The following is a 27,030-nucleotide window of genomic DNA, read 5'->3' as shown; positions in this document are numbered from 1 at the left end:
TAATGTTGGCCTCATAAAATGAGTTTGGAAGGGTTCCTTTTCAATGTTTTGGAATAGTTTGAGAAGGATAGGTATTCATTCTTCTTTAAAGTTTGTTAGAATTCACCTGTGAAGTTGTCTGGTCCTTGGCTTTTGTTTGTTAGAAGTTTTCTTTTCTTTCTTTTTTTTCTGCTTCAATTTCATTGCTAGTAATTGGTCTATTCAGATTCTGTTTCTTCTTGTTTTAGCCTTTGAAGGTTACATATTTCTCTAATTTTACACATTTTTTCTAGATTGTCCAATTTGTTGGCATATAATTGTTACACTATTCTTTGATGATCCTTTGCATTTCTGTGGTGTATGTTGTAACCTCTTGTCTTTCATTTCTGATTTTATTTGTGATCTCTCTCTTTTCTGCTTGATGAGTCTGGCTAGAGGCTCGTCAGTTTTATTTTTCCTTTCAAAGAACCAGCTATTAGTTTCATTAATCCTTTTTATTGTGTGTTTTTTATTTTTCTATTTTGTTTATTTCCACTCCAATCGTTATCATTTCCTTCTTCTACTTTGGGTCTTTGTTCCTCTTTTTCTAATTTCTTTAGTTATAAATTTAGATTGTTTGAGATTTTTCCTGCCTCTTGAGGTAGGCCTGCATAACTATAAACTTTTCTCTTACAATTATTTTTACTGCATCCCATAAATTTTGTAAAGTTGTGTTTTCATTTTCATTTGTCTCAGGGTAGTTTTTGATTTCATGTTTGATTCATTGGTTGTTTGGAAGCCTGTTGTTTACTATCCACACATTTGTGTTTTTTCCAGTTTTCTTCCTGTAGTTGATTTCTAGTTTCATGCCATTGTGATCGGAAAAATATACTTGATATAATTCCAGTTTTCTTGAATTTATTGAGGCTTGTTTTATGACCAAGTAGGTAATCTATCCTGGAAAATATTCCATGTGCACTTTAGAAAAATGTGTGATGTTTAGTTTGGAGATGAAATGCTCTATATTTACCTATCAAGTCAAAATGATCTAATGTGGCATTTATTTCCTTATTATTTCCTTATTAATTTTCTGTCTGGGTGATCTATCCATTGAGGTAAGTGGAATATTAAAATACCTATTATAATATTACTATTAATTTCTGCCTTTATGTCCATTAACATTTGCTTTATATATTTGGGTGTTCCTATGTTAGGTGCATAGATATTTATAAATGTCATATCCTCTTCATAGATTGACCCCTTTAAAATTATGTAATGTCCTGCTTTGACTGTTTTTACATCCGTTGTTTTGAAGTCTATTTGTTGACTATTGCTACCCCAGCTTTCTTTTCGTTTCTATTTGCATGGAATATCTTTTCCCATCCCCTCACTCTCAGTCTTGTGTCTTTCGATCTAAAGTGAGTTCTCTTGTAAGCAGCATATAAATGGGTCATGTGTTTTGTCTTTTCATTTATTCTGCTACCCTATCTCTTTTGATTGGAGGATTTAATTCATTTACATTTAGAGAAATTGATAGGTATGTGCTTATTGCTATTTAGTTCCTTGGGTTTTTTGGTTGTTTTTGTGTTCTTTGCTGTTCCTGTCGTCTTATCTTGATCTCTTCCCTTTTGATTTGTTGGTTTTCTTTAGTGTTTTGATTGGATTTCTGTCTCTTCGTTTTTTCTGTATTTTTGTGTTTTTGGTTTATGGTTACCGTGAGGTTCATATATATCTATCTATATCCACAGCAGTCTATTTTAAGCAGATAGGCATTTAAGTTCAATCTCATTCTAAAAGCACTACATTTTTACTCCCTCCTCCACTCTGTTTTGGATGTCATTCTGTCTTGTGTATCCCTATTAATTATTAATTTTGCTGCTATTCTTTTACCCTTCATATTAGTTTTTTAAGTGGTTGATTCACTGTGATTATTGTATATTTGCCTTTACCAGTGAGATTTTTTTTTCCCCTGTAGTTTCTTATTTCTGGTTATGGCCTTTTCTTTTCTGCATAAAGAAGACACGTTAACATTTCTTGTAAGGCCAATTTAGTGGTTGTGTGATCCTTCAGTTTTTGCTTGTCTGGGAAACTCTCTCTCCTTCAATTCTGAATGATAACCTTGCCAGATATAGTATTCTAGATTGTAGATTCCTTTCTTTCAGCATTTTAAATATCTCCTGTCACTCCCTTTTGGACTGTAAACTTGCTTCTGAAAAATCAGCTGCTAGCCTATAGGCTTTCCTTTGTATGTGAAGCAGCAGCAGCCTGCTGGATCAATCTCCGGGTGGAGGGGCCCCTTGTGTGCGCACTGTGGTGTCCTCCTGTGTCTACTGGATCTAGCTCCAGGAAGGGTGGCTGGGGACGCACTACAGCGCCCTGCAGGTCGGCCAGAGAACCTGGGTGGAGCTCTTGCCTGCTATGCACGTACCAGGCAAATGTAAAGAGTGGCGCTCACCCGTTCCTCTGGTCCTGGGTTGTTCCCTCAGCTCCCAAAGAGCTCCCGTGGTTCTCTGACATTCTCTGTATGGTCCCTCTCTTGTGCAGAAGCTGTTCAATTGGCTCACAGTTGTCTTGAGAGGAACTGCTTTAAATAGAGGGTACAGTCAATGTGTCCACCTATGCCACCATCTTGGACCCGTGCCTCAAATGTGTCTTACCTGTACTAGCTGAAGCTTCTGGTTCTTTTTCTTTACAAGTTCTTTTTTTTCATTTTAAGATTTTATTGGGGAAAGGGAACAGTGTGTATTTCCAGGACTTTATTGGGGAACAGTGTGTTTTTCCCAGGACCCATCAGTTCCAAGTCAAGTCGTTGTCCTTCAATCTAGTTGTGGAGGGCACAGCTCAGCTCCAAGTTCAGTCGCCGTTTTCAAACTAGGCAGAGAACTACTAGTTCTGATATTTTTATTGGTTCTAGAACAAAAAAAGCACAGTGCTGGTAGCCATTCCAGGTTTGCCGAAGTGAACTGACGTGCTGTCATCCATTCAAAGAACGCTTCGGTTAACACCACCTAAATCAGATGCGACCAGAGATGTAGTTACGTTTCTGTGCAGTGCTACCAAACTGTCACTTCCCACTGGAGGTGGGGAACAGGAGAGGAGCAGATAGGAATTAGAAAGGAAACTATGGATTACTAATCAGCTCTAGGCTGGACACAAATCAAGGCCATTCGCGAGTTTTCACTTAAGCCTTAAAACGACCCCAGGAACTAGGAATAATGAAGCCCATCTCAGAGCTTTGCAAAATGAAAACTAAGGTAGGGGCTGTCCTAGAATTTTTAGAAAACTAGGGAGGGACTGTCCAAGAGACACAAGTGCAAATGTGCACAGGTGGGTCTTCAGACTCCAAACCCATCCATTTGTGCAGATGCTTGAGGGCCTGGGGAGTGCTGGCATTGAGCCAGACATGGGGAACGCCACAACTGAACAAAACAGAGGCCATTCAGCATCCATGTAACGTACAGCTCTAGTGAGGACTAGATCAGAGATTCACAGATTATAAACTCTGGAAAGTGCTACAGACATTCAGAACTTACTCTACCAAAAGGACATCACCTCGCTACAAACACACGTTCAGTCACCACCAGAAATTAATTATCCCCATCCCTGAAGATGTCACTCTTGGTGATGGAACACAAAAACACGATATATAAGACTTATTTATATCCATCATTACTCTGTAAACACAAGTTGAACGAAGTTTCTTCTCCACTGAGAAAATGGCATGACAAAGTCAAAATGTGATTCATTTGTTTTATTTTCCTATCTGTTTCAGTAAAAGATTCTGAAAACTGACGGACACATATCAGAAGCTATCTCTCTCCCATATACAGTATATATACACTGTTTTTACTTTTTCTTTTCACTGAACAAGGTGATGCTATCTTTGTTCAAATCAAAGTACAAAGAGATACTATAAATTACAAAAAAAAACACAAAGAAGTGAGTAGGTGGTTTTTTCATTTTCAGACAGTAAACGTGTATGTGCCACCACAAGGGGAAAAGCACTGAGGAAACATTTGCATCTCACAGGTTAAAAATTCCAGCAATGAGTATCATTAGAGTACCTCCCAAAATTGCTAATTTGGAACAATTAGCCATTACTGGGAAGGAAGTTTCTAGTCTTTCATTTCTCAGCCACCACATTGCTATACTGGAATTTAAGCCCTCTTCACAGTGCAAATATAAAAATGATCAAAGTCAGGGTTTTATGGCTATCTTTTGCTAAAATATATTGTATTTTAATATTCATGCTATAAAAGTACACTAAAAGGTACCTTAGAGTTCTGTTCAAAGTAACAATTTACTTTTCTACATATAGAATAATGTACACCCAACTCTGAAAGTGTATTTGAGGAAAGCTATTATTGTGACCCCAAATATTTCTAGCTTCGTATTTTGTTTATAATATTGATTTTAAAATACATGTATTCACTAATGCTCTCTTATATAACAATTCTGATTTGCAGTGCCTCACCAATCACTTTACAGAAAAATGCGGAGGGAACTATGTATCTCCAAGGAGTTATTATTGTGCAAATCACCAAGTTTTCAACATAAATTCCTACTACCAATTTTCCATTTTATTTTTAAACTTTGGTATGCTAAATTCTTTTATGATCAACATTTGGAGCTTTTACGAGGCAAATAACAAGATGCTGAAAATTAACTTGTACATAGCCTGATTTTAAAAGTGATCATTCCTTCCTGTAATAACACTTCCAAAGCTACATCTAGGTTTTTATGGAGTAGTCTGAAGTAACGCTGACCGAACACATACAGTGGTAGTGAATCAACGGAATGTATGCCAAACCAAGACATCAGACTCTCAGTACTGAGTTTAACTACATCTCCCATAATGCACATGATGAAGCTGCGAGTTATAGATTACATCCCAGGAATATCTACAGTGGAACCAGGCATATCTACAATCTTTTATTGTAGGTATAGGAGTAGAACAGAAATATAAAATAATCGAAATTTGTTTCTGATTTAAACAAAAATATTTACTCTTTTCATTAGCAAAACATTCTTTAAAATATATCTTTCTCTCCTCTCTGAACATTTAGGCAAAGAGCAATAGGCAACCTCCGAAGGTTTGTTGCTGATGCTTCAGTACAATAAATATGGTTGGTTGTAGAGAGCCCACAGCAACAGTAGCTTATTTACATTCACTGATAAGAAATTTATCTGGTTACAGTGTCCACTCCACCAGAGGAAAGGTTTGGCATTCGTGTGCTTTTTGTTCTCGGTGGGAATCACTTCTGCTTGATTTTCATTCTTGGAAGAAAAACATCAGCTGATGTCATCAGGTTTTACATGACATGAAAGAGGAATGAGACAAAGATGAGCCGTTCCCATGGAGTTAGTCTGGGTTGGGTGTCCAGGCCGATCTTCCTTCTTGCCAAGTGAGTGTCTGGTGGGCTGCCCAGGGAACCAGGAGGGAAGCACCCAGGACCGGCACGCAGAGCCTTATCTGGACATGGGTCACTTGTGCTCAGCCGAGCACCCCCTCTCTACTTCAGCCGCCATCCCTACTCACTACCCTACAGATTGATCTTTGTGCTCATGGCTATAGAACTTAGAGAAACCAGTTCACAGGGAAACAAGGAAAAGCAAGGAACTTGGCCACAAGGGGGCCTGTGCCACATGTCACTGTCTTATGCTGTCTCCTGACCCGTCTGTTGAGATAATCTGGGGATGATGCCTACATTATGTTCTTCACAGCAGAATTCTCTTTTGTTTCTCTTCAAAAGTTTTTTGCGACATTTTTCCAAACAACTTTATTGGAAGCAGAGTTTGATGTCTGCTCTTTGTAGCGAGCCAATAATGGTAGAAATTGCAGCTTCCCTCGCTTGAATTTCATACCTACCTATAAAAGTGGAATGTTTTTTCCTGGCAAATGATTACTTACTTATTTTTAGGGAGTGGGGGTGAGGGAAGGATCCAACTCAGTCCTTCAGAAAATACTTCAGACTAAAAGAGGAGAAAGTGCAGGAGAACTAACTTCCTACTGTGCCTTACATAAAACATTTTGTTAAAATTAAGAGCCGCTCCAAGTGCAAAAGTAAATATTTGTGCAAAGGGCACACTGCCAGGTGCAATCGTAAGACATCCTCAATTTACTCATTTTACAGTGTTTGACTCTAAAATGCAAGTCTTTTAAATTATGAAAATGGCAAGTAAGGGGAAGGAAGTTGACATCAGAAAATACACTTTAGGAAAAGTACAGGACATTTTGAAGATAATTTGCTACTTAATTCATAACGTAGATCAAGTAAGTGTTAAATATTCACAGTAATTTCAGAGAAGAAACATTCATGTCTGTAAATCTTCAATCTATTGCATTTTTAACCATTTTCTGTACATTTACAAAATTGTATCCGTCAGTGTTTTTCTGTAGAATTCCTTGTTGTCAGTTCAGTCCTTCCCTTCTCTGGAACCAGTTATACCTTCAATGCAGGCTGTAGGATTCCTTTCTCAATGAGATGAGTCTTCAGAGTTTTATATATGTTTAACTGCTGTTCTGGTTGAAGCACCAACAACTGCTGTAACACTTTGCTGGGATTTGGACCCCTGATAACAAAGCAGAAGAGACAAAGTTCATGCTATTTTAAGAGAGCTAAAGGAAGCATATGCAGGGTTTAAAGTAAACCCTGTATTTAAGTGTAATCTAGTAATCTTTACAGAATTGAAATAACGCTTGATCAGAGCTCACTTTAATGCCCAATTTTAGTGTCAATGGTAGGAAAATAACCCCAAAATGATTCTCTGTTGAGAGGCCGGCAGTTTAAATGTGGTAAAAATGCACAAACACAAAATTCAGGAACAATACTAGGCAATACAGGGGGTACATATCTAAGTTCTATAAAAATTCTCAAAAAGGCAACCTGAATTAGAGGTGGGGATAGATAATGAATCCTGGGCTTAGACAGACACAGAAACTACCCTGTATAGCAAGGAGCAAAATTCCTAGTGGGTGAGGATAAACCAAAAGAGAACATGAAAATATCCTTTAAATTTTTAGCTTCAAAGAAATTTCTGACAATGGAAGGTAGTTTGTTGAAGAAATACCGCTGGGGAGCTAGGAATGTTCAAGAGACAGGACACACAGGTTCTGAGCCTAGCACTGAATTCCTACTTGGGATCGATAATAGGTGCCACGGAGAGTCTTAGGTAAATCCCAATATAAGAAACAAGATAAAAGTGGATCTGCTCTAGTTGAAAGGCGGACAAGGAGGAGGGGAGCCCTGCCCTCCTCAGCCACCTCCCCCAGCAGTCCCAGTGGGGAGAAAATGAGCCCAGGGACACCGCAGGGTCCTCTCCTCAGGGAGCCTCCTTTGCGTCAGCTCCTCCAACATCCCTGCTCCCACCCTCCTCATGCCACCTTCCGTGGCGCGCTCTGAGTCAGAAAAGGCCTGGCACAGGACTCCTACCCTCACACCTTTCCCTGCTGTGACACTATTGCAACAGGGGATTGCAGTTTCCCACTCCCTGAGCTCTAGAACTCAACCCATTTATAAACTGGAGGTCACCTGTGTCATCTTCTAAAGTGCTACTTTGTCAAATTTGGAATGAACCTAATTCAGGTTTTCATGTCTATGTATTGTTCTTTGTAATTTCTACAGTCCCCCGGAATATGAAAAGTATGGCTTACTTTTTGTGAAGAGCAATGAGTAAAATCCAACAGGAAAAAGCAAGATATAAGTAACATATAGAGAATGGTACAAAGACATTTACAAGGGTAATTAAACTGATGACTTACAACAGGGCTGTTCAGTTCAAATGGAATATATGAGTAGGAAACCCAGCAACAAGGGAACGCCTGCTACATAACGATCTCACAACCAAAATCTTGGATATAAAAAATTGCATAATATGCAGATCTAGCCATCCCATGAGTCACCTTCATGCATGTGGCTCACAGACACCATATACTCAAGTCAGGACACAGCTTGTCTTACATTTCTTCAAAAGATTCAGCAACTTCATAACATAAACCCAGCATAGGGGCCCACAGAGAAAGGGAAGACTATTCTAGCAAGTTCAGCTAAATGCAAAATTATGTCGGCAGGTGCTCCCAGCTAGTTGCATCCTGCCACTAGCACTGTATTCCTAAGAGTCTAAATATTTGTTTTCAAATGGCAGACAACATGGCTCAACACGACTTCTCTCTACTGAGAGGAGCGCATCACAGAAAAGTTAATGCCCGAAAAGCTACTATCTTCTTAAAATAAAGAGTTCAAATTAACTACTAATTATGAATACTCAAATATATATCAGTAAATAAATCACATAAATGGAGTGAATATTCCAATAAAAAAGGATAAAGACTGTCAACTAGCTTATAAAAAAGCAAACAAAAAAACACCAGCTATATGCTTGTTAGAAAAGAGAAACAGTTTCAACATAAGGATAAAGGAATGCTAAAAATAAAAGGACAGACAAAGAAATACTATGCAAACACTAACCAAAAGAAGGGTGATGTAGCTATTCTAATACCCAAAATAGCTTGATTACCCAAATAGTATTTAAAGATGGACATTATATAATGGCATCAGGAGTGATTCAACAGGGAGATATGACAGCCCTAAATATGTATATACTTAATACAACCTCAAAATATGTAAAGCAAAAACTGATAGAATTAAAAATAGGAATAGGTAAATTTACAATCATAGCGGGAGATTTTGACAAAAAAGAGTGGATAGGGGGAAAAAAAAGTCAGTACAGAAGATTTAGCGTCACCCAACTGACAAACTGACATATACAACACGCCATCCAGAAACTGCAGAAGGCACATTTGTTTCATGTGCACTTGGAACATGTAACTGAGTAGACAAGATACTGGGGCATAAAACAAGTCTCAACAAACGTGAAGTACTGAAATAATAGAGTATGTTTTCTGACCATCGTGGAATTAAGGCAAAAATCAATGAAGGAAGAAGAATGAGAAAATGCTCCTTTTATTTGGAAACTAATCAATATACTTCTAAATAATATATGTGTCAAAGAAGGTATAATACTGGAAATCAGAAAATATTTGTAACGGAATAATGAAAATACAAAGACAACCTGTAGGATGAGAATAAAGCAGAAGTTAAGAGGAAATTTATAGTCTTAGATGAATATATTAGACAAGAAGGATAAAAATCAATAATCTAAGCTTTATCTCAAGTTTGAGAAAGAATAGCAAATTGAACCTAGAAATAGATGAAGGAATGTAAGATGAGAGTAGACATCAATGAAATAGAAAACAAATATACAGTAGAGAAAGTTAACAATGCCAGAATTTGATTCTTTGAAAAGATTAACCAAATAGATTAAAGAAATAGATTAACTCCGAACAAGACTGCCCAAGAAAACTAAGTGTTAATACAAAAATTCTCATGCTGCTATGAGTATATTTAAAATGTATATTTAGAGATCTATAAATATAAGTTTCAATCCAAATAACTTTATGAAGGAAATACATGTTTTTTTATGGCACTAGAGGAGATCATGGAAAATAAAATTACGTGGTTAGCTTTCACACCCCAAACTGGCATTTTAGGGCAGATCCAAAACATTAAGTTTAAAAACAAGAATAAACCACCCTATATAAAATAGCAACACCCGTCCACTCACCCCATCCCACCTCTCCACTAACCACACAACCATAATCCCCTGGCCTATTTTATTTTTCTCTCTAGCACTTATAGCCACTTAACAAGCTATATTTATTTGTTTATTGTCCACTTCTGCCCCTTCTCCCTCCAACTCCCCAATAAGAATGTAAGCTTTGAGGGCAGGGATTTGGTTTGTTCTGTTCTTAGCTATATCTGTGCCTAGAACATTTGCAAACACGTAACAGCCCCTCAAGTAATCACTGAATTTACTATGAATTACTATGTCCTCCTTTTTAAGTCTTTATATTCACTATCATTGCCATACCCACAGTTGAGAAATTAAATCTTCTGATGTTCCAATCCAGTACCCTCCATATTAAATGGGTTTTAACATGGCCCTATGAAGACCATGACATATATTATTGTTTTTTGAAGTTGTTCAAATGGATGTAACATAATTATAATCTCACCAGACTGCTCGGGGCACAGTGTGACACAACAGGGGCCACCGCCATTCCCTTCTGATATTCTAGATTACCACTGACAGAAAAAAGTCACGTTTTCACACTAATGCCTATGGAAAGGAGAACTTCAAGAAGTCACCTAATAAAACATTTTTTAAAACTCTAAAAGTACCTTATGAAACTTGTGATGTATACATGCACAAACGTTGCCATCAGATACTGACAATCAAATCTGTCCATTATCCCGCCATGTCCAGGAATGGTGTTTGCAAAGTCCTTCAAAACAAACAAATGTATCAGCAAATTTTTTTTTTAAATCACCTGCTATAAAATTCCTATCTGTAAATGTTTCGTTGGTATCATAGACACTAAGGAAAATATTTTAATATTGGAGATTTTCCCACTAACTACAAACTTATTAGAACATGTTCAACAGATTAAAACTACATCTTTTGAATATGTCACGTTAGAACAATTACTGAATTGACCCACAACATTCAAATAACACATTAAATATTAATTAAGTCTAGCACTAACTTCTTTTAGTTAATAAAACTTTCTGAATCAAAAGTGCTATCAGCTAGTACTAATCTACTACTGCTAGCGCCTACTTTTCTGTTTAAGCAGAAACTATGTGGGGAGCTATTTTAGTGTTGTTGACAGGTGTACAGTGGTTCTAACTCATATTTATCCTAATATTCTGAAATAAACTACTGTGGTAAATATTTATTCTTCTTTTTTTAAGTGTTGCGGTAAACAGAAAATCAAAATAGATAGTTCATTTGGGACACATTAGTCCATTAAATAGCAAAATTAAGGGAACAGTTAGTAAGCCCCTGCAAATAGACTGTACAGATATATCCACATGTCTGAGTGCCCAGGAAATGGCAATGACTAATTCCTCTTCTAGTTTACTCAGGCAACCTGAAAACATCTAAAATGCAACAGCAATTACACCTTCCTTTCAGACATGCAAAAAAACAAACAAACAAACAAAAAATCTCAGTGTTCAACAAGAAACCTTGGATTGGAGACCATTAAAGAAAATACCATTCTAAATATAACATTTCTCTGTTTCAAACAATTATTGAGAAATTCTTTAGTTAATTTTTGCCAACACATTTCCTTCCTTGTCTGCCCTGCTAACTGAAGCACAGGAAAGCCACTCATGGTAACTCAGTTCCGTTCGACTGTGGACTGACGGCCTTTACAGGACACTCGTCATGCACAGCCATTGCTGTGGTCCTTTTTGGACGTGTATTCTCTCCCCTAATAAGTGGTCAGCATCTTGAGAACAGGAACATCGTACGCACTTGTCCTCCCGCCTAACACAGTATCTGCCCCACTGCAAGTCCTCACTGACTAAACTTATTTCCTTGGTCTCCGGGGCCTTACTTGATCTAGTTCCACCCACCTCTGCAGTCTGACTGACTCTCTACCACAGCCACACTGTTCTTGCTCCCCTTCAAACAGGCTCCATCCCTCCACTCCTTTGCACTCGCTGGAACTCTCTTCCTTAGATTTCTCTGCAGGACTCATTCTTCTCCTTTTCTCAGATCCCTGTTCAAATGCCACCTCCTCTAAGAGGCCTGTCCCCTGCACCTCCAATCTTCAGCAGCCACTCTCTAACTTGTAATGGCACAACATTCGATCTTAACTTAGTGAAGCCATGTGAGGAGAAGTGACATAATAGGGCAAATATACGTCACTTTATGAGAATCTAAATTAAAAAAAAAAAAAGATAGTTTTAAGTATCTGGAATAGGGATCAGCAAACCATGTCTCACAGACCAAATCCAGCCCACCACCTGTTTCTGTAAATAAAGTTTTATTAAAACCCACCATTCATTGATAGACTTATTGTCCGCAGGGCTTTGACACTACAGTGGCAGAATTCAGAGTTGAGTAGTTGCAATATGATTAATAAACATATGATTTGGTCCTTTACAGAATGAGTTTGCTGACCCCTGATCTGGTCGAATGGACGGTTACATATCCAAAGGTTCTCCTACATGTCCTTTCATGTGAGGCTGGGGCAACAGAGTAAACTTCAGAAAATTCATGACAGAAGTCTCAGATGAGCCCTTGAAGGACCAAGATTCTGTGCTTATCACATGCCATTCCTATAAAAGAAGCTCACATGACACTTTAAAATGTATTAACATGGCACGACCAAAATCTAACAAGAAAGAATACACTTAAATCAGCCAGGAACATTTCTGTGAGGCTGAAACAAAGAGGATGTAAAAGTTTTTGCCCAAGGCCTTAATATGTGAGACCAATAGAGAAACAAATTCCAACTATATTACATTCTCTAATTATATTCTCTAATAATGTAAAAAAGAATCTAAACACACACCTTGATTTTGAAAGCTCTTTTGAATCCACTGGCAAAAAAGCCTCCGAATGGGCCAATCAAAGATGCAAACGTTGAAAGAGCAATGCTGTGTATCTGGAAAGGATACAAGCTCACTGTTTCCTAAAAATGGGAAAAAAGAAGAGAGGGGTTGGGCCTAACTGCATTAAAATTGTATTTGAGCATGTCACCTAAACTGAGAACCATGATAGAAGCAGTAAGTCAAAGCATATGCCACATTTTTGTTAATTTTACAAACTTTCAGCATCATGGGAGAAAAATACATTGTAAGCTCTCATTACCATCCTCCACTTAGGCAACGCCCTCCAGGCCCTCTGCATGCATCCTGACAGCACCTGGCACACTAAAATCTTGCAGCTGACAGGCTACTTTCTAGTTCATCCAGCAAGTTCTACAACCCTTGAGTTGTAAGCTTACCAAGAATCATTTGAGTTAATTTCTGTATTTGTGTTTTACCAGTAGTACCTTTTTTGGTAATTATATATTTTAATTTTGTATCTTATTTAACGTCATATGACAAAGTGAGGGGAAAGTTGGTCTTTCTCTTAAAACTAAGTTAAATGCCATGGAAACACATGAAAATAAGTTGCTTTAAAAAAAAAATTACCAAAATGAGCATCAGTAAGATAATTATAAAAGATTTGCGGAAGAGATCATAAAAATTGAGATTATTTTGTAAATTTTTAGTTCTTGCTCCACTTGAAATAAACTGAAACTACGAATTGTAGACAGTGCATAATGGGTGTGGTTTAACAACCATCATTGAGAACACCAATCTTTGGACCTGTTTTTGAAGCAATGGCCTTGCCCCTTATCAAAGACTGGCAGTATCAAAAAGTTTTACAGCAGATAACAGATGGCTTAGACACTGGAAAAATTCTTAATCCATGAGAAATAATTTATTGGTTAACCTGCTTCTCAAAAATTATAGACTTTAGTTAAAACTAAAATGTTTCATATACACACATGTACACATGTGTACACACACACAATTATTTGATTCCCCATTTTAAGTAACCACCCATCAGTCCCCATGGCATACATCAGCAGGGTTCTAGCTGGACAGCATGTCAAAATCCTTTCTTGTGAGACCTCAAGGTTGCCTTTAAACAGAAGTCGTGTGCTTTTGGAAGGGAAACTGATTTTTAGAAGCAGCAGCTTTCTGTACTAACAAAGTTCCCCTAAAAATCTAGGAATCTTTGAGCTGGTAAACTTTAATTAATTTTTAAATTGAGTCAATTCATGCCAGTAACATGTGAAATTCATTGTAACTCGTTCAATTTGTAGAAATCTAAGGAACATTAAAAAATGTTTTCAAAACAAATACAAGATAAATTACCATCAGTAGTCAAACCATAAGGCAAGTAAACTCCTAATACACAACTGGTTTATGATGATAATATTATTTTATGTTCAAGAAAGGGAAATTACAAAGGGATAGAATATATTATGGATGCTAAGCAGGCAAAGAAACCACTTCTGTACCACAGAATTAAAAATTCTACAGAAATCAATTTCTTGTAAAAATCTTAATCCTACTTTTAAATGAAGCTTAATCTTTAGTATAGAGGATCCACCACCATTTTTATCTTACCCGTCTCAGCACTGCCTTTAGAAAGGGAGGAAGCGAATAACTCTGAAGCTGGAAAAGTTCTGAGGGCTCGCATTCTGTAAGGAAGGAGTTGACGTCACTTCGGTATTCCACCGGACAGACAAAGTACTGGTATTTGGATAACACATAGGCGGCCTGAATAAGAAAGCAAGAGTTCATGGAACAGTCAATGGAAAATTACGTGCGCGCGCGCGCGTGTGTGTATGTCAGCAGAAAGGTGAGAGAGAGAATGCCAAAATTTCTTTCCATTCATATTCTGCTATGTAGTCTCAAAGTTAGATAGATGGTCACAACTGATCTAATAAAAGACTTTGAAAAGCCACTGACAAACAAAAGGCTTTGGAAATCAATGAGATTGTTATCTCTGTATGAGCACAATAAAAAGAGGGAAGAGGAAAGAGAGAAAAAGAAGCTGATTTGAACATTTAAATAAACATTATACAACAAGATTTTACTTTTCTAAAGTACACATAATTTAACATTAGCAGAAGTGAACAATCATAAGGTATGGAAGAATACACGACTGAAATTCATTAAATAAAGTTTATATTAATTTCATCAATTAATAAATAACGAGTGATCTAAAATTTTTTTTCCCAAAGTATAGGTGAGAAACACCACTATTCTTAGACAACAGTTTATTCTCTTTTGCAGCCATTCACTCCATTATATTGCTCAAAAATGGTTAACAGAAGTACAAATGTAACAGTAGGAATGGATATAACCTGATTTTGCTTCTAAACAACCAGTTTACTCAAAATCACTTATTAAAAAATATATAATTGCCCTCCTCATTATTTTCTCATAATTACATTCTTATAGGGTAGCTCTTTATTTTCCTCCAATGATACGGCTTTTCTTATAGTATTTCTAAATTAGTCGTTAATAATACCAAATTCTTGTACTATCACTTAACTTGATAATGTTCGCATTATCCCTTCTCTGTAAGTATAAGCATTGGACAGGACTAGATCCTTTTTTATTATTTTATTTATCAACTATTATCAATATTCTACAACATAAACACTGCATTAATTTTATCAAATTCTACTGGAATTTTCACTGAGCATGAACTAAACCTGTAAATTAAACAGAGAATTTATGATGGTTTTCCCATTCAGGAACCTGATACATTTTCATTTATTTGTATATTGCTCCCTTGCAAAGCTCCACGTTGTTACTAGTTACTCCATTATTTGGCTATGGAATATATTCTAGAACTGTCAAGGACTGGACTCTTAAAAAATTAAACTTCCTAACAGTAATTTTGTTGTATATTTATCTTATATCCAGACATTTTACTGTACCTTTATGGATTCTCATAAGATACTTCTTGATAAAAACCTAAATTCCACAGCTGCAAACTAATTTTTAAAACATTCACAAGATCCATTAGTCATGGCTAACAGTGAACATCAATTTTTTTTAATTAAAATTTATTAGGGTGACAATAGTGAAATTACATAGGTTTCAGGTATACAATTCTGTAATAGATCGTCTATACATCACATTGTGTGTTCACCATCCAGAGTCAGTTCTCCTTCCATCACCATATATTTGACCCCCTTTACCCTCATCTACCATCCCTCCCCTCTTACCCTCTGGTAACCACTAAACTATTGTCTGTGTCTATGAGTTTTTGTTTTTTCATTTGTCTTGTTCCTTTGTTGCTTTCAGTTTTATATCCCACATATTAGTCATATAGTTTTCAACTTTTTCTATGTGACTCATTTCGCTTAGCATACTAATCTAATAAACTTTTCCTGCAAGTTGGGCTCACAGCAGTGAGCACCCGCTAAGCCAAGCAGCAGCACGTATTAAGGAGGCAGAGCTCTTCAACATTATTTGCATTCCCTGCTTCTACTCAAAGCCACCACCTGTCCCAGCACCTGTGTCCCCCACAAGGCAGAAGAGCTGTTAGAAGCTGCCCAAACATAACAGCTCAGGAGTGGGTGTCAGGCCTAGTTGTACATTAGAATCCACTGGGGGCGTTAACTGACATGGGATAGGACCTGGGACGTAGATGCTGTGTGAGCTCCCCGGGGATTCCGATATGAGGCCAAGATGGGAGCTCCTGATATAGAATAGATTCTGTTTAGTGGGTTTCAGTACAAACATTATTAGCATTTTGTGATACTACTCTTTTAGGTTTAGGATAGACTGATGAACTTGCTACCGCTTTTCAAAATGTAAGTAAAATAAAAATCCTAGTAAAACTCACAATGAATCCAAACACGACCGTGGAAAAGAAACCGCCAATGAATCCTTCCCAAGTCTTTTTAGGAGACAACTAGAAAAGGCCAAATAAAATTTAGAAGAATTAGTGCTCTCACAAAACACAATACACATGCAAACTCTGCTCAGTGAATTCCTACAAGATCCTGTACATCTCTCCTTCCCTTTTTCGTATTGGAATGGCTTTGCAACCCTTTTTCCTTCATTCCGTGGTCCATATTTATTTGTGCAAATCTCTCTAGTAGTATCTAACACATATTAGACCCTCAAACATTTGACATACAGCAAAAATAGAACGAGTATAACAGAACATGGACATTGCAGCACACCAGATTTCCATATGTTCCCAAAAGGCCATACCTACAACAGACCTCTTTTTAAAATGGCAAAAGGGTCCATAGCCACATGTCCAGTATTTGCTCCACAAGTATTCATCTATCCTTCTCCCTTTGGTCACATCTATGTCTGTCTCCATGAAGAAAGGAGAATGTTTACAGCTAATGTTTCTCTATCAATGGGACATTCAGGCAGAGGAATCTGGTGGAAGGTCAGGAACCTGGTGATGCAGCGGCAGGAGGAAAAGATTTAGGGGTGGACTGCACTCACGGCCTAAGGACTGAGTAGCATGAGGACGGAGGTGTGGGGAGCTGGTCATCAGGAGATCCCTGATGGCTTCTGTCATGATCCTTTCAGCTAAACAATGGGACAGAAGCCAAATAAATATCTGAGGGAAGTCTCTGCAGTCAGAAACGAGTGATAGCTAAGCTACACGAACTCTTTATAGACCTCCTGTCTGTATGATGTTCATAAAGCTCAAAGCCAAGAAGGTTGGCAGAAGTGGTTTCTTGACAGATGTGACAATTCGGCCATCGTGAAGGAACTGATATGCAACCTCTCCTAGGACAGAGAATTCAGTATTATTGTCATGAAGTGGGAGTTGACTCCAATACAGAAGTGCCTGCTGATTATTTTAAAGATAGCTTATCAAAGTAAATTGATCCATAGCATGTTGATTTAGAGGTGAACTTGTTTAATTACATCTGAATATATTATACAACTAATCCAGCCTGATAAATTCACTAGAAATCTATATTCAAAATCAGACAGTGAGGCTTCTATAGCTGTAACAGCCTCTCTGAAGGCTTCTTAAGCCAAAAACTTCTCAGCTGGCATAGACACCTTGAATGCTTAATTACTTGCTCTTGTGCTCAAGCAGTTTTAGAAACTTTTAAAAAATATATAGCTAGCTTGTATCCCTACAGCTCAGCCTGGTGCTGTGTGCTGGATGCCTATGTGGGAAAGAATTCATGGAAGGTTTTTTGAAGGACAAGGTCTGTTGTCCCGCAAAGAATTGGTTTGTTTCTTTCTTCCCAAAATGAGAAGTTATAACTTAATTGATTTCCTTCTTTGCCTCGATTGACCAAATCTAAGGCAAAACAACATGGTCTGCTCATGTGTACTTTCCTTTTCCTTATCTTAACTTTTCCTTATCACTTGCATTATCAGCATTTTATTGTAGGGCCTCACTTTCTTTTTTTTTCTTTGAAATGAGTTTGGGTGTAAAAGTCTTACAAATGATATGAGACTATGAAAAGGGTACAATGTACACTTTCAAAAAGTTTGGTAAAAGGGGGTAGATGAGACAGCTGAAGGGAGAACAGAGTCAAGAAAAGAGCTATTGGGGAGAATAAAGAAATACACCATAGCTAAGGGAAGGAAAACAGCAGAAAGATGAAATGAGCCTTCATGAGAAAAGGATAACTAATGGAGCCAACAGAATATATTTGATGATGAACCCAGATGGCATCATTGGGAAATACGGCACACTGCCCCTACATTCTGGCTGCTAAGTGCAGCCAAGGAAAATAAAAATGTGCAACAGCACCAAATTGTCGCAAATTTTCTCCAGTGGCTAATCTTTAAGGTTATGGTAGTGGATTGCTTGTGATATTTTTCCATTACCTTAATTAATGGAGTTCTCCCAAAAAAAAATCCAAAAAGGTAAGCAGTGATGTCATTGCAGATAACACTTGATATTGGGACAAGGAACCTTTAAAAACAAAAAAAGTCAGCAGAATAAAGTTCATACGATTAAGTAACAAATATTTACACAGATTATGAGTCATAATGAACCAATACAATAAACCTTTGAATTACACTGCAGCCTAGTCCAGAACAAAACACTTGCCAAAACATTATTAGAAATATTAAATATCAACCAAAGTTGCCCATTTAGCAATTAAGCAGAGCAAATTAATAAATAAACTAACATAAAAGGAGAAAATTGCTAAGAAAAAATTAAATTGTCAATTTAATTTTAATATTAAATAATTAATTTCCATAGCTGTGGACTTTGAAATTTCAGTTTTATGAGGAACAAGTAATAATTGTACAAAGAATTTTTAAAACAGTTTCAAAATGAAAATGAGTCATTTTTTTACATAGAGTATAATCTGATATATTTATACCAAGCTCTTAATATAAATTCTCTTTCAGAAAAAATTATCAATTTTAATTCTATCTTAGCCTATAGTTGCATTAAACCCTACTAATTGTACAGAACCTACTAATTTCAGTAACTTCCACCATCAATTACAAGTTTGTATATGAAAGACAATCTTAAAATGATTTTGTTTACACACACACACATACACACACATCTTGGTTAAAAAAAACAACAACAAAGCTGTCAAGAAAATAATACATTTTTACAAAAATCAATCAACTGTAAAGGATTTAAATTAATGGGTTTAAAAAGAATGTGGGAAAATATGGTCAGATTTCTTAAAATCATTTTTCTCCACTCTACTTATGAATATTAATTTTAATAATTTTAAAGTAATTTTTAATTTATTACAAATGCTTTCTTAATCTGCAAGTCACTGCTCTACAGCAACTAAATCCATACATCAAAATCTGGACACCTACTCCTAGATACGAGCAGAGCAGAACCTACCCAATTTTCACCTAGAGCAAATGCACTGCCAGTGCACTGTTTGCAAGCAAACTTTCATGTCCTTTTTTCATTCCACATAAATAAAAAAACTATGCTTTGTAAAAAGTCACATTAAAATGGAGTAAAACCTAAAAAAGTAATGGTTTGGAGCTTTTATGAGGCTTTTCTACATTTTATTTGGAACTTAAATAAGGAAGTCTTCCAGCTGTTAACAAAGCGTTTGTCTTCAGGTGTCAAGTAGTACACAGAACTCAGTAAGGTATTTTAATGGAATAGAGCAACAACAAATAGTACATTTTAGTAGAAATCTGTAAGTTTTAGTCCAATGTGAAAGAGCTTTAAAAGTGCTATGACAGAAATACAAAGCAACATAATACTGTTCCCTTACCATATCATGCCTTCAAACAGATTTTGGATGACAAGATGTGACTGAGTAACTGTTATCAGTAAAGTGACATGAGTCCATGCGAACTGTTAATAGCCCAACGATACAATAATTAGTGAACACAACTGAACAGTGCAGCCCAGAAAGCAATAGCAATTTTTAAACAGAAATTTTTAGCATGACTTTTGGTTACATTCTGTAAGATAAGGTCATGAAATAAATGCCATTAGCAAATTATATTCATTCCGGTGCCTACTGGACCCATATAACCAAGAGAACATTTAAAAAAGTAATCTTAATTTATACACAAATGGAATGCTAATAATACTGAGATAAATTTAAAAAACTTAAAAATAAACCATAATCTTGAATCATTAGAGTAAAATGATAATGAGAAATTTATGGTGTGGTTATGGCACTTAGAGGGGGACATTTTACTCTGGCTGCATTCTGCAGTTATTAAAAATGCTCAACTCTATTTTCCTTTAAGAGTTCATGTTTCCCATCAAGAGTTATTTCTAATTTCAATCAAACCAGCAGGGATCAATTGTCCTTAAATTCCATCTTTTCAGATTTGAAAGTATCTTCACAGCTCTGTTCAATGACAGTATTCCGTTTCCAATTTTCAAAGGCCTCTGTGTTTCCATTCCATCTAGCCTGTGAGAGGGCCACTTCAGCAATTTTCAGTATCATCAGAATGACTGTCATCATTTCGTATCATCAGAATGGCAATGGGAAAATAGCTAATGTTTCCATGTACTAGTATCATAATTTTAATTAAAATTTATAAAGTGACTTTTCAAAATTCTTAGGATTTTGATTTATCCATAATAACATATTTTCTATTTCAGAAAATAATATACCAATTGGTGTTTTATTTTTATCTGCTTAAAGGATCCAATTCTCTTTATCCTGGTTGCTTAAAAATGCATACATGATTTTTTTTTAATTTTTATTGGGGAATATTGGGGAACAGTGTGTTTCTCCAGGACCCATCAGCTCCAAGTCAAGTAGTTGTTTTCAGTCTAGTTGTGGAGGGTGCAGCTCACTGGCCCATGTGGGAATCGAACCAGCGATATTGGTGTTATGAGCACTGCACTTTAACCAACAGAGCTAACCGGCGCCCCCCATACATTTATCCTATTATTTGTAATTTGTCCTGATGGTTTCTAGATTTTTTTCACTGAGAATTTTACCCTCGATATCTCCAGAAATTAGAAATGTAAGAAATAATACAATTTCTCAGCACTAACGCTTAGCAGGAAGTCTAATAGAAAAAAGCAAAGCATAAAGAATAGGAAAATATATTCCAAATCTAAAACAAGCCTCATAATACATGAATTCACAGATCTAAATACTATATTGTTCATTTTGGTCTTACAATTAGCTGCCTTTTTAGAAAATAAGCAAAGTTCATCATATACAGTGATAACTTTCATAAAACACTGAATTCTGTTCAATGATAAACTGAATAAAATACCTTAGGCCAAAAAGAATTATGCAATGGTATGACTAACCATAGCTACCAAAAAAATAATATGCTCTGTTCCCTTTATGCTCAACTAAGAGCTAGTAAATCATAGTTATTTTCCATAGAGAGAAATATGGTAGATGCTTCCCAGACTTACTAACTGTTCAGGAAACTACCAAAATGCTTCAAATTTCTACAAATTTAGGGAATCCAAATAATTGGTTTCAATTTTATAGCCTTTGAAAGTATTCAAAGAAAAAGTTTTTAGGAAACTTTGAAACCAGTTAAAATTTTAAAACCCTCAAAAATCTCTCACATTTAAGCATCAACTAGCAGATTAGACTGTATCTTTCCACTACAGAAAAAAAAATTAAAAGGTAAAGATATATAGAGACTACAAAGTAATGGGTAGTACATACCATATAAAACTGCAGCCTATAATGTTTCTTCACCAAGCTCAGCACAAACATGCAGAAACCTGTTCAAGAACAAAAAACATGTGCTTGTTGTGCAATTTGTTACAAAGTGTAAGATTCACTAAGCTCAAATGAGCCAATTGTCTACACCATGTCTGGCATGTTCTAGTCACTTACCGATATGCCATCTCTCCTACTCTTATATTAAGCATTTTAAATAAAAGTTGCTTGAGGGAAACGATCGTATATGCTCCAAAATGCCTAATATAGTCCATGTCATAAATTCAATAAGTATCCTCTGCATTAAGTGGATTAGTCCTTGCTAATATGTAGACATAGAAAAACAGATCTTGAATTACAGTTGAATAAACTTATTTGCTGTATCAATCCATCAAGTGTATGTATAGATGTTTCAATCTCTACATAATACAAAAATTAATAATTATGGCAGCTAACACCTATTGAACACTTATTACGTTCCAGGCTCTTGTCTAAGCATTTCACAAGTGTGACTCATTTAATCCTTCCAACATGCGTATGATGCAGGTACCTATTATTATCTCCATTTTACAGATAAAGAAAAATGCACAAAGGTCTTCATTAATTTACTGATTATCACAAGGCTAAAGAGCAGTTAAACCCTCAGATCCTATTGACCCTTAAGAGTCATGTGGTTCCATAAACCATTATCAGCAAAATTTAGGCCAAGAGTGACTTGAAATTTCTCAGAACCGTATTATAATAAAATATAATATTCTTAATAATTTCAAGATTTACAAACAGCATTTGTATTTATGGTTACATCCTACAAATTTATTAGAATGAAATTTTACTAAATAAAAATTCTACCTAATTAAATGAAATCTAAAAATCATGTACTAAAATAATGGGAGGGAATATAAAGCACTTTTTGCCCGGTATGTCAATAAAATTATAGAGATAAATATTTTTCACCGAGGTAGATATTAGAAATGCATAAACCAAGTTCAATTTCAGATAAACAGCCACCCAGGCATTCTATTCTGCAACATTTTTAGAGAGTGAGTTCTTTGAGACAGAAAATGAATTGTCAGCTAACCTATCCCATATGAAATAAACACTTTGTATATTTAAATTATACTTACCAAGGCAATTCTACCTACTAGAGTAAGTAAGGTTTATACTACTCTGACCAGAGCAAAGAATCAAATAGCAACTGCCTTGAGCTATATTTTGATGGCTGATTTGAAATGTTAGTGTGAAGAATGGTGAGAGAGGAAGAGAATGCATCCTGGCTCCCAGATCCCACCTCACCTCCTACGGGTCACCTACAGAGTAATCTGACTGGTTGAACTACAAAAGAAATACGGAAACATTTTCTAAGTAGAGGCACAACTATGTCACTTTATTGAGAGACGGAAAGAAAGCAAGCGGGGAGGGGTTTAAACATGGAATTCATGGCACTGAAATCACCAGTAGTTTAAAAGACCTCTTTAAAAGGATGGATTTTAAGTTTTTCTCCTACAGCAGGTAGACTTATTTTGTGGCTCAAGTAATGTAATTTCTATGTTGTTTTATGCCATTGGTCTATGGTAAGGGGGCGAATGTAGATTAAACTTGGTTCAGAAGTAAACAGGGTAACAGCAAAGCAGAGACAACACAGATGCCTCTGGAACCTCCCCTTAGATCCAAACAGACCCCTCTGGGGCTCCCAGCACAACCTTGGGAACTTCTCAACATCATTAACTAGGAATTATCTCCTCACAAAAACTACTCCAACATGTATGGTTTTCTCTATCTTGACATTATATAATACCATTCACTCTTAAGCATTTCTCCAAATGAAATTACCAGCAGAATCATTCAGTATTTTCATAATGGTAATTTTATCCAGGAGTCTTGGCAACTCACTTTTACCTGATCCAATTTCACCATTATATCAACCAATAACATGCAGCTTTTTAGGGTGCTCTAATCAAAGACAGAATTATCTGTCTCCTAGAGACATTAAGGTAATACCATTCTTCCAAATGGGAGGAGGGTGTATAAAGTGTTTTCCTAGCATATCTAAGGTTAAATATTATTTTTAAAGAAAAACAATCGGGGGACATGGTCGTCTAGTCCATCTAGCCCTGTGGTTGGTGGGTTACACTGCATGTCCCAGGACCTGGTCCTTTTCCTGGCTAGCATGTGGCTCAACACACCCTTTCTTTTAGGACAAAAAAGGAAAATAGTCTGAAAAAGAAAATACGTGAATTTACTTTTTCATTTGCAACCATAAAGTTATATGTATGTTTTATGATTAAATGTGTAAAAATACATGTGTATGATGATAGTTCAGTAAACCTATGGAAAGAGTAACTTTGTACATTTTGATCCATAGGTTTACTTTTTCCCTAATTACAAAGAGTATTTGTATGGTTATATTTCCAAATAAAACATAGGCTTTATTACAGTACTGTAAATAAAAGTATTCATTTTAAATGCTTCCTAACATACAGTTCTTGAGGATATGTTTAGTTACACTTAGTGATCACCATTTATGTACACAGCCCGTGCCTGGTGCTGTCCCTACAAAGCTGTTCCCTTGTATCAAGGAGTTCCCAGATGGTGAAGGAGCTCCAGTTACCCAGTGGACTAAAGACAGGTATATTCAAAAAGAGCAAAAAACAATGAGATTTCTACCCTGGTCAGGAAAAGTAAAGGGGGAAAAAGACAATGAGAAGTCCAAAGGATGGAATTTCAAAAAAAAAAGGACAATCAAAAAATATTAAGTATTTAAGATGTATCAGACACGAGATATAAAAATTGAATAACACAGACATTCTTATTCAATGTCTATTCAATTTCAATTCATAATATAGTTGAGATAGAAAATATAAAGAAATAATGAAGTTGTTTTTAAGATTTACTATTCATGATTAACCAGTTCAATAAATGCATATAGTCTTTAATTCAAAAAGCAGACATGAAGATGGACCCTGAATTTATTTAATTCAGAGCTTAGTGACTCGTGCCTCAGTCTTTCATGTGACTAAATTTTTCATTACACTTACATAACTATTCAAAACTCCAAAATGTTTCAAACGTCATGTTAAATAAATTCAGAAGCACACAGCATTATGTATGCCCATATTCAGATACTAGACTAACCACATCTGAGTTGTTTAGGAAATTTTCAAGTGAATATGCATTGCAGAAATTTAGAAACTGTCACACAAACCAACGATTGTATTAGCTAAAAGTTTTCTATTAATCTGCATGGTGAGTTTAAGGTGTAGAACAATAGTAGCATGTGTATAATTTCTAATAGACTTAAGTTCACAAATTACAAGTAGTTTTGGAGATACAGTCCTTTGTGAACGACTAGTTATTTGTGACATTTATCTAAAGATTTCATCAACATTCTTTGAGGTAAAAGATATTCAGGATGTTTGGGGAAAATCTTAAGTATGCATTAATTTTAGCTATAATTTAATTTTATATGTCCATTGCTTTTCTTGAATTCAAAGTATTATATTCAAGTCACACCTTCTCCTTGAGGGTTTTTAAAAAGAAATAAAAAACGTTGGCCAGGCATACCCGTAAATACAAGCAAAAAACCGAAAAATCACTAGTTGACTAAATAGATGGTAATGATATTAAGGGTCAAAAATCTTAAGCTTATTCACCCATCACTACTAGACATCTCATCACATGGACACTGGTTTCTAAAGAGTCCCAAATCCAAAATCACCAAAATCTTTTAAAAATATATGTAGACTTTAGAGAAAATGTCTGTCCTATTATTTTCAGCCTCACTGATTTTCTCTTTGCTATCAGTTAAATTCATTTTACAACATAATGATATGAATGTCAGAATGACTTCTGGGTCCTAGGCAATGAGTCATTTTGTATGTTAGTAAACAAGTCATTTAATCTCCTGGGCCTTGGTGAGGGGTCTGCCCGGGAGATACCTATGTTTTATTTTAATAAAATTCAATGTTAATGAAATAGCTTGGGCTATCTCTGCTTTTTAAATCTATACTTTCCAAGGTTAGAACTAAAATTTTGACAGAATTCCTGGAATAGTGTTCAACAAAAAGAATTCCAAAGACTTTCACAGCACAACTTGAGAGAAAGGTACAAATATCTCAGCCTAGCATACTTTCTATTTCCTTACTCCTGTTTTAAAGTCTAACTGCATTTGCTAGAGTAAGCTCATCAATGCTGCTAACCACTTCAGCAATCACCAGTAAGGCCTCAAGACTCAGCAAACAAAACACTGACGCTGAGAAAAGAGCTCATGGAGCACTGTGTGTGAATGTGCTTGTTCTCAGCATCTTGATTAGTCATCCAACAAATATGTATCGGAAAGCTAAATGCCAGACCCTGCGCTAGGCATTGGGGATTAAAAAAACAAGAGACACACACATTGGTGCTTATGGTCTAACTGGACCATACTTAGGCCACACGTAAAATAACAGATAGAGAATACTAATATAAATATACTAATATATGTACATATTTGTATAAATATATAATATATAAATATAAATATAGATATAAATATAAATCTATATTGGAACTTTCGTCATTTAACCCAGTAGCTCCTAACTTACTACAATGTTGCATTTAAAAAGTATATCTGTAAGACTGTAATAATGTCAGCATTTGCGTGTGATATTATACAGCAGTTTTGCAAAATATTACACTGGTAGAAACTAGGGAAAGCCTATAAAGGATATTTCTATTACTCCTTAAAAGAAATCTATCAATTCTAATTTTATCCTAATTATTTGATTCTTAATCTAAAATCATAAGAAACATTTGGTATAGCATACTATAAGCAAATATATGTTACATATATATATATAATATATATATATGTATTATATGAATATATAATAAACCATGTTAGGAAAACTAAGTACCCTGATTAAATCTACATGAAAACTCTATTTCCTTGGGACAAATAAAGCAATATAAATGTGAAAGTTTCTTTGTAAATTTACTTGGTTAATTATCAATACATATATTTAAAAGTTTCTTTATTACAATTTGCAAAGAAAACTGTCATGTATGGAGTGACTATTAAGCAAGTACTTTTTTAAAACACCATTAGGTAGTGATTGCTGTTTAAGAACCTAATGAAAAAAATATAATAGCTTTCCACATGGGACAATTAATAAGAAAAGCTGGATTAAAATGTAACAAAAGATGTTATGAATTTAAATAACATAAATAAAGATAAACATGTAAAATATATTAGCTACATATCGATACAGAATATTTCCCCTAACTTACCTGCCAGATAGAGGGCAAATGATATAAATCTGTGGTAGCGAATGAGGAACTGAAGTTGCTCTTCTCTTTGAACAAATGTAGCAAAATAATCAGCTAAAGTCTCTCCATAGAAAAAGTAGTTTACACACAGTAGAAAGTACCTGTAATTTAAAAACAATTAGCTTTTTTATATTTGAAGCTTTTGCCCCCCTCAAATGCCACAAAACTATTCTCTCTACATTATGATAGTGACACAAAGATCAAAACCAAGTTCAGAAGACCATCTCTGGACTGGATAAATTCCATCA

General features: G+C 35.7%; 1 protein-coding gene across 1 annotated transcript in view; it reads right to left on the bottom strand.

Moving 5' to 3' along the window:
• Nucleotides 1-4,877: 4,877 nt before the first annotated feature.
• Nucleotides 4,878-27,030, bottom strand: part of CDS1 (CDP-diacylglycerol synthase 1) — a 48,567-nt gene continuing 26,414 nt past the window's right edge. Inside the window, exons 5-13 of the mRNA XM_033106184.1 lie at nt 26,744-26,883; nt 21,482-21,540; nt 19,595-19,677; nt 18,213-18,300; nt 16,237-16,305; nt 13,998-14,150; nt 12,386-12,505; nt 10,200-10,303; nt 4,878-6,531 (exon numbers count right to left, since the gene is read on the bottom strand). Of these exons, the coding sequence (XP_032962075.1) occupies nt 6,402-6,531; nt 10,200-10,303; nt 12,386-12,505; nt 13,998-14,150; nt 16,237-16,305; nt 18,213-18,300; nt 19,595-19,677; nt 21,482-21,540; nt 26,744-26,883 (946 nt within the window). The 3' untranslated portion in view covers nt 4,878-6,401. The remainder of the gene's footprint in view (nt 6,532-10,199; nt 10,304-12,385; nt 12,506-13,997; nt 14,151-16,236; nt 16,306-18,212; nt 18,301-19,594; nt 19,678-21,481; nt 21,541-26,743; nt 26,884-27,030) is intronic.

This window comes from Rhinolophus ferrumequinum, chromosome 5 (assembly GCF_004115265.2).
Source record: "Rhinolophus ferrumequinum isolate MPI-CBG mRhiFer1 chromosome 5, mRhiFer1_v1.p, whole genome shotgun sequence".
Taxonomy (NCBI): Eukaryota; Metazoa; Chordata; class Mammalia; order Chiroptera; family Rhinolophidae; genus Rhinolophus; species Rhinolophus ferrumequinum.
The sequence above is the reverse complement of the archived record's forward strand: the minus strand, read 5'-3'. Positions and strand labels throughout refer to the sequence as shown.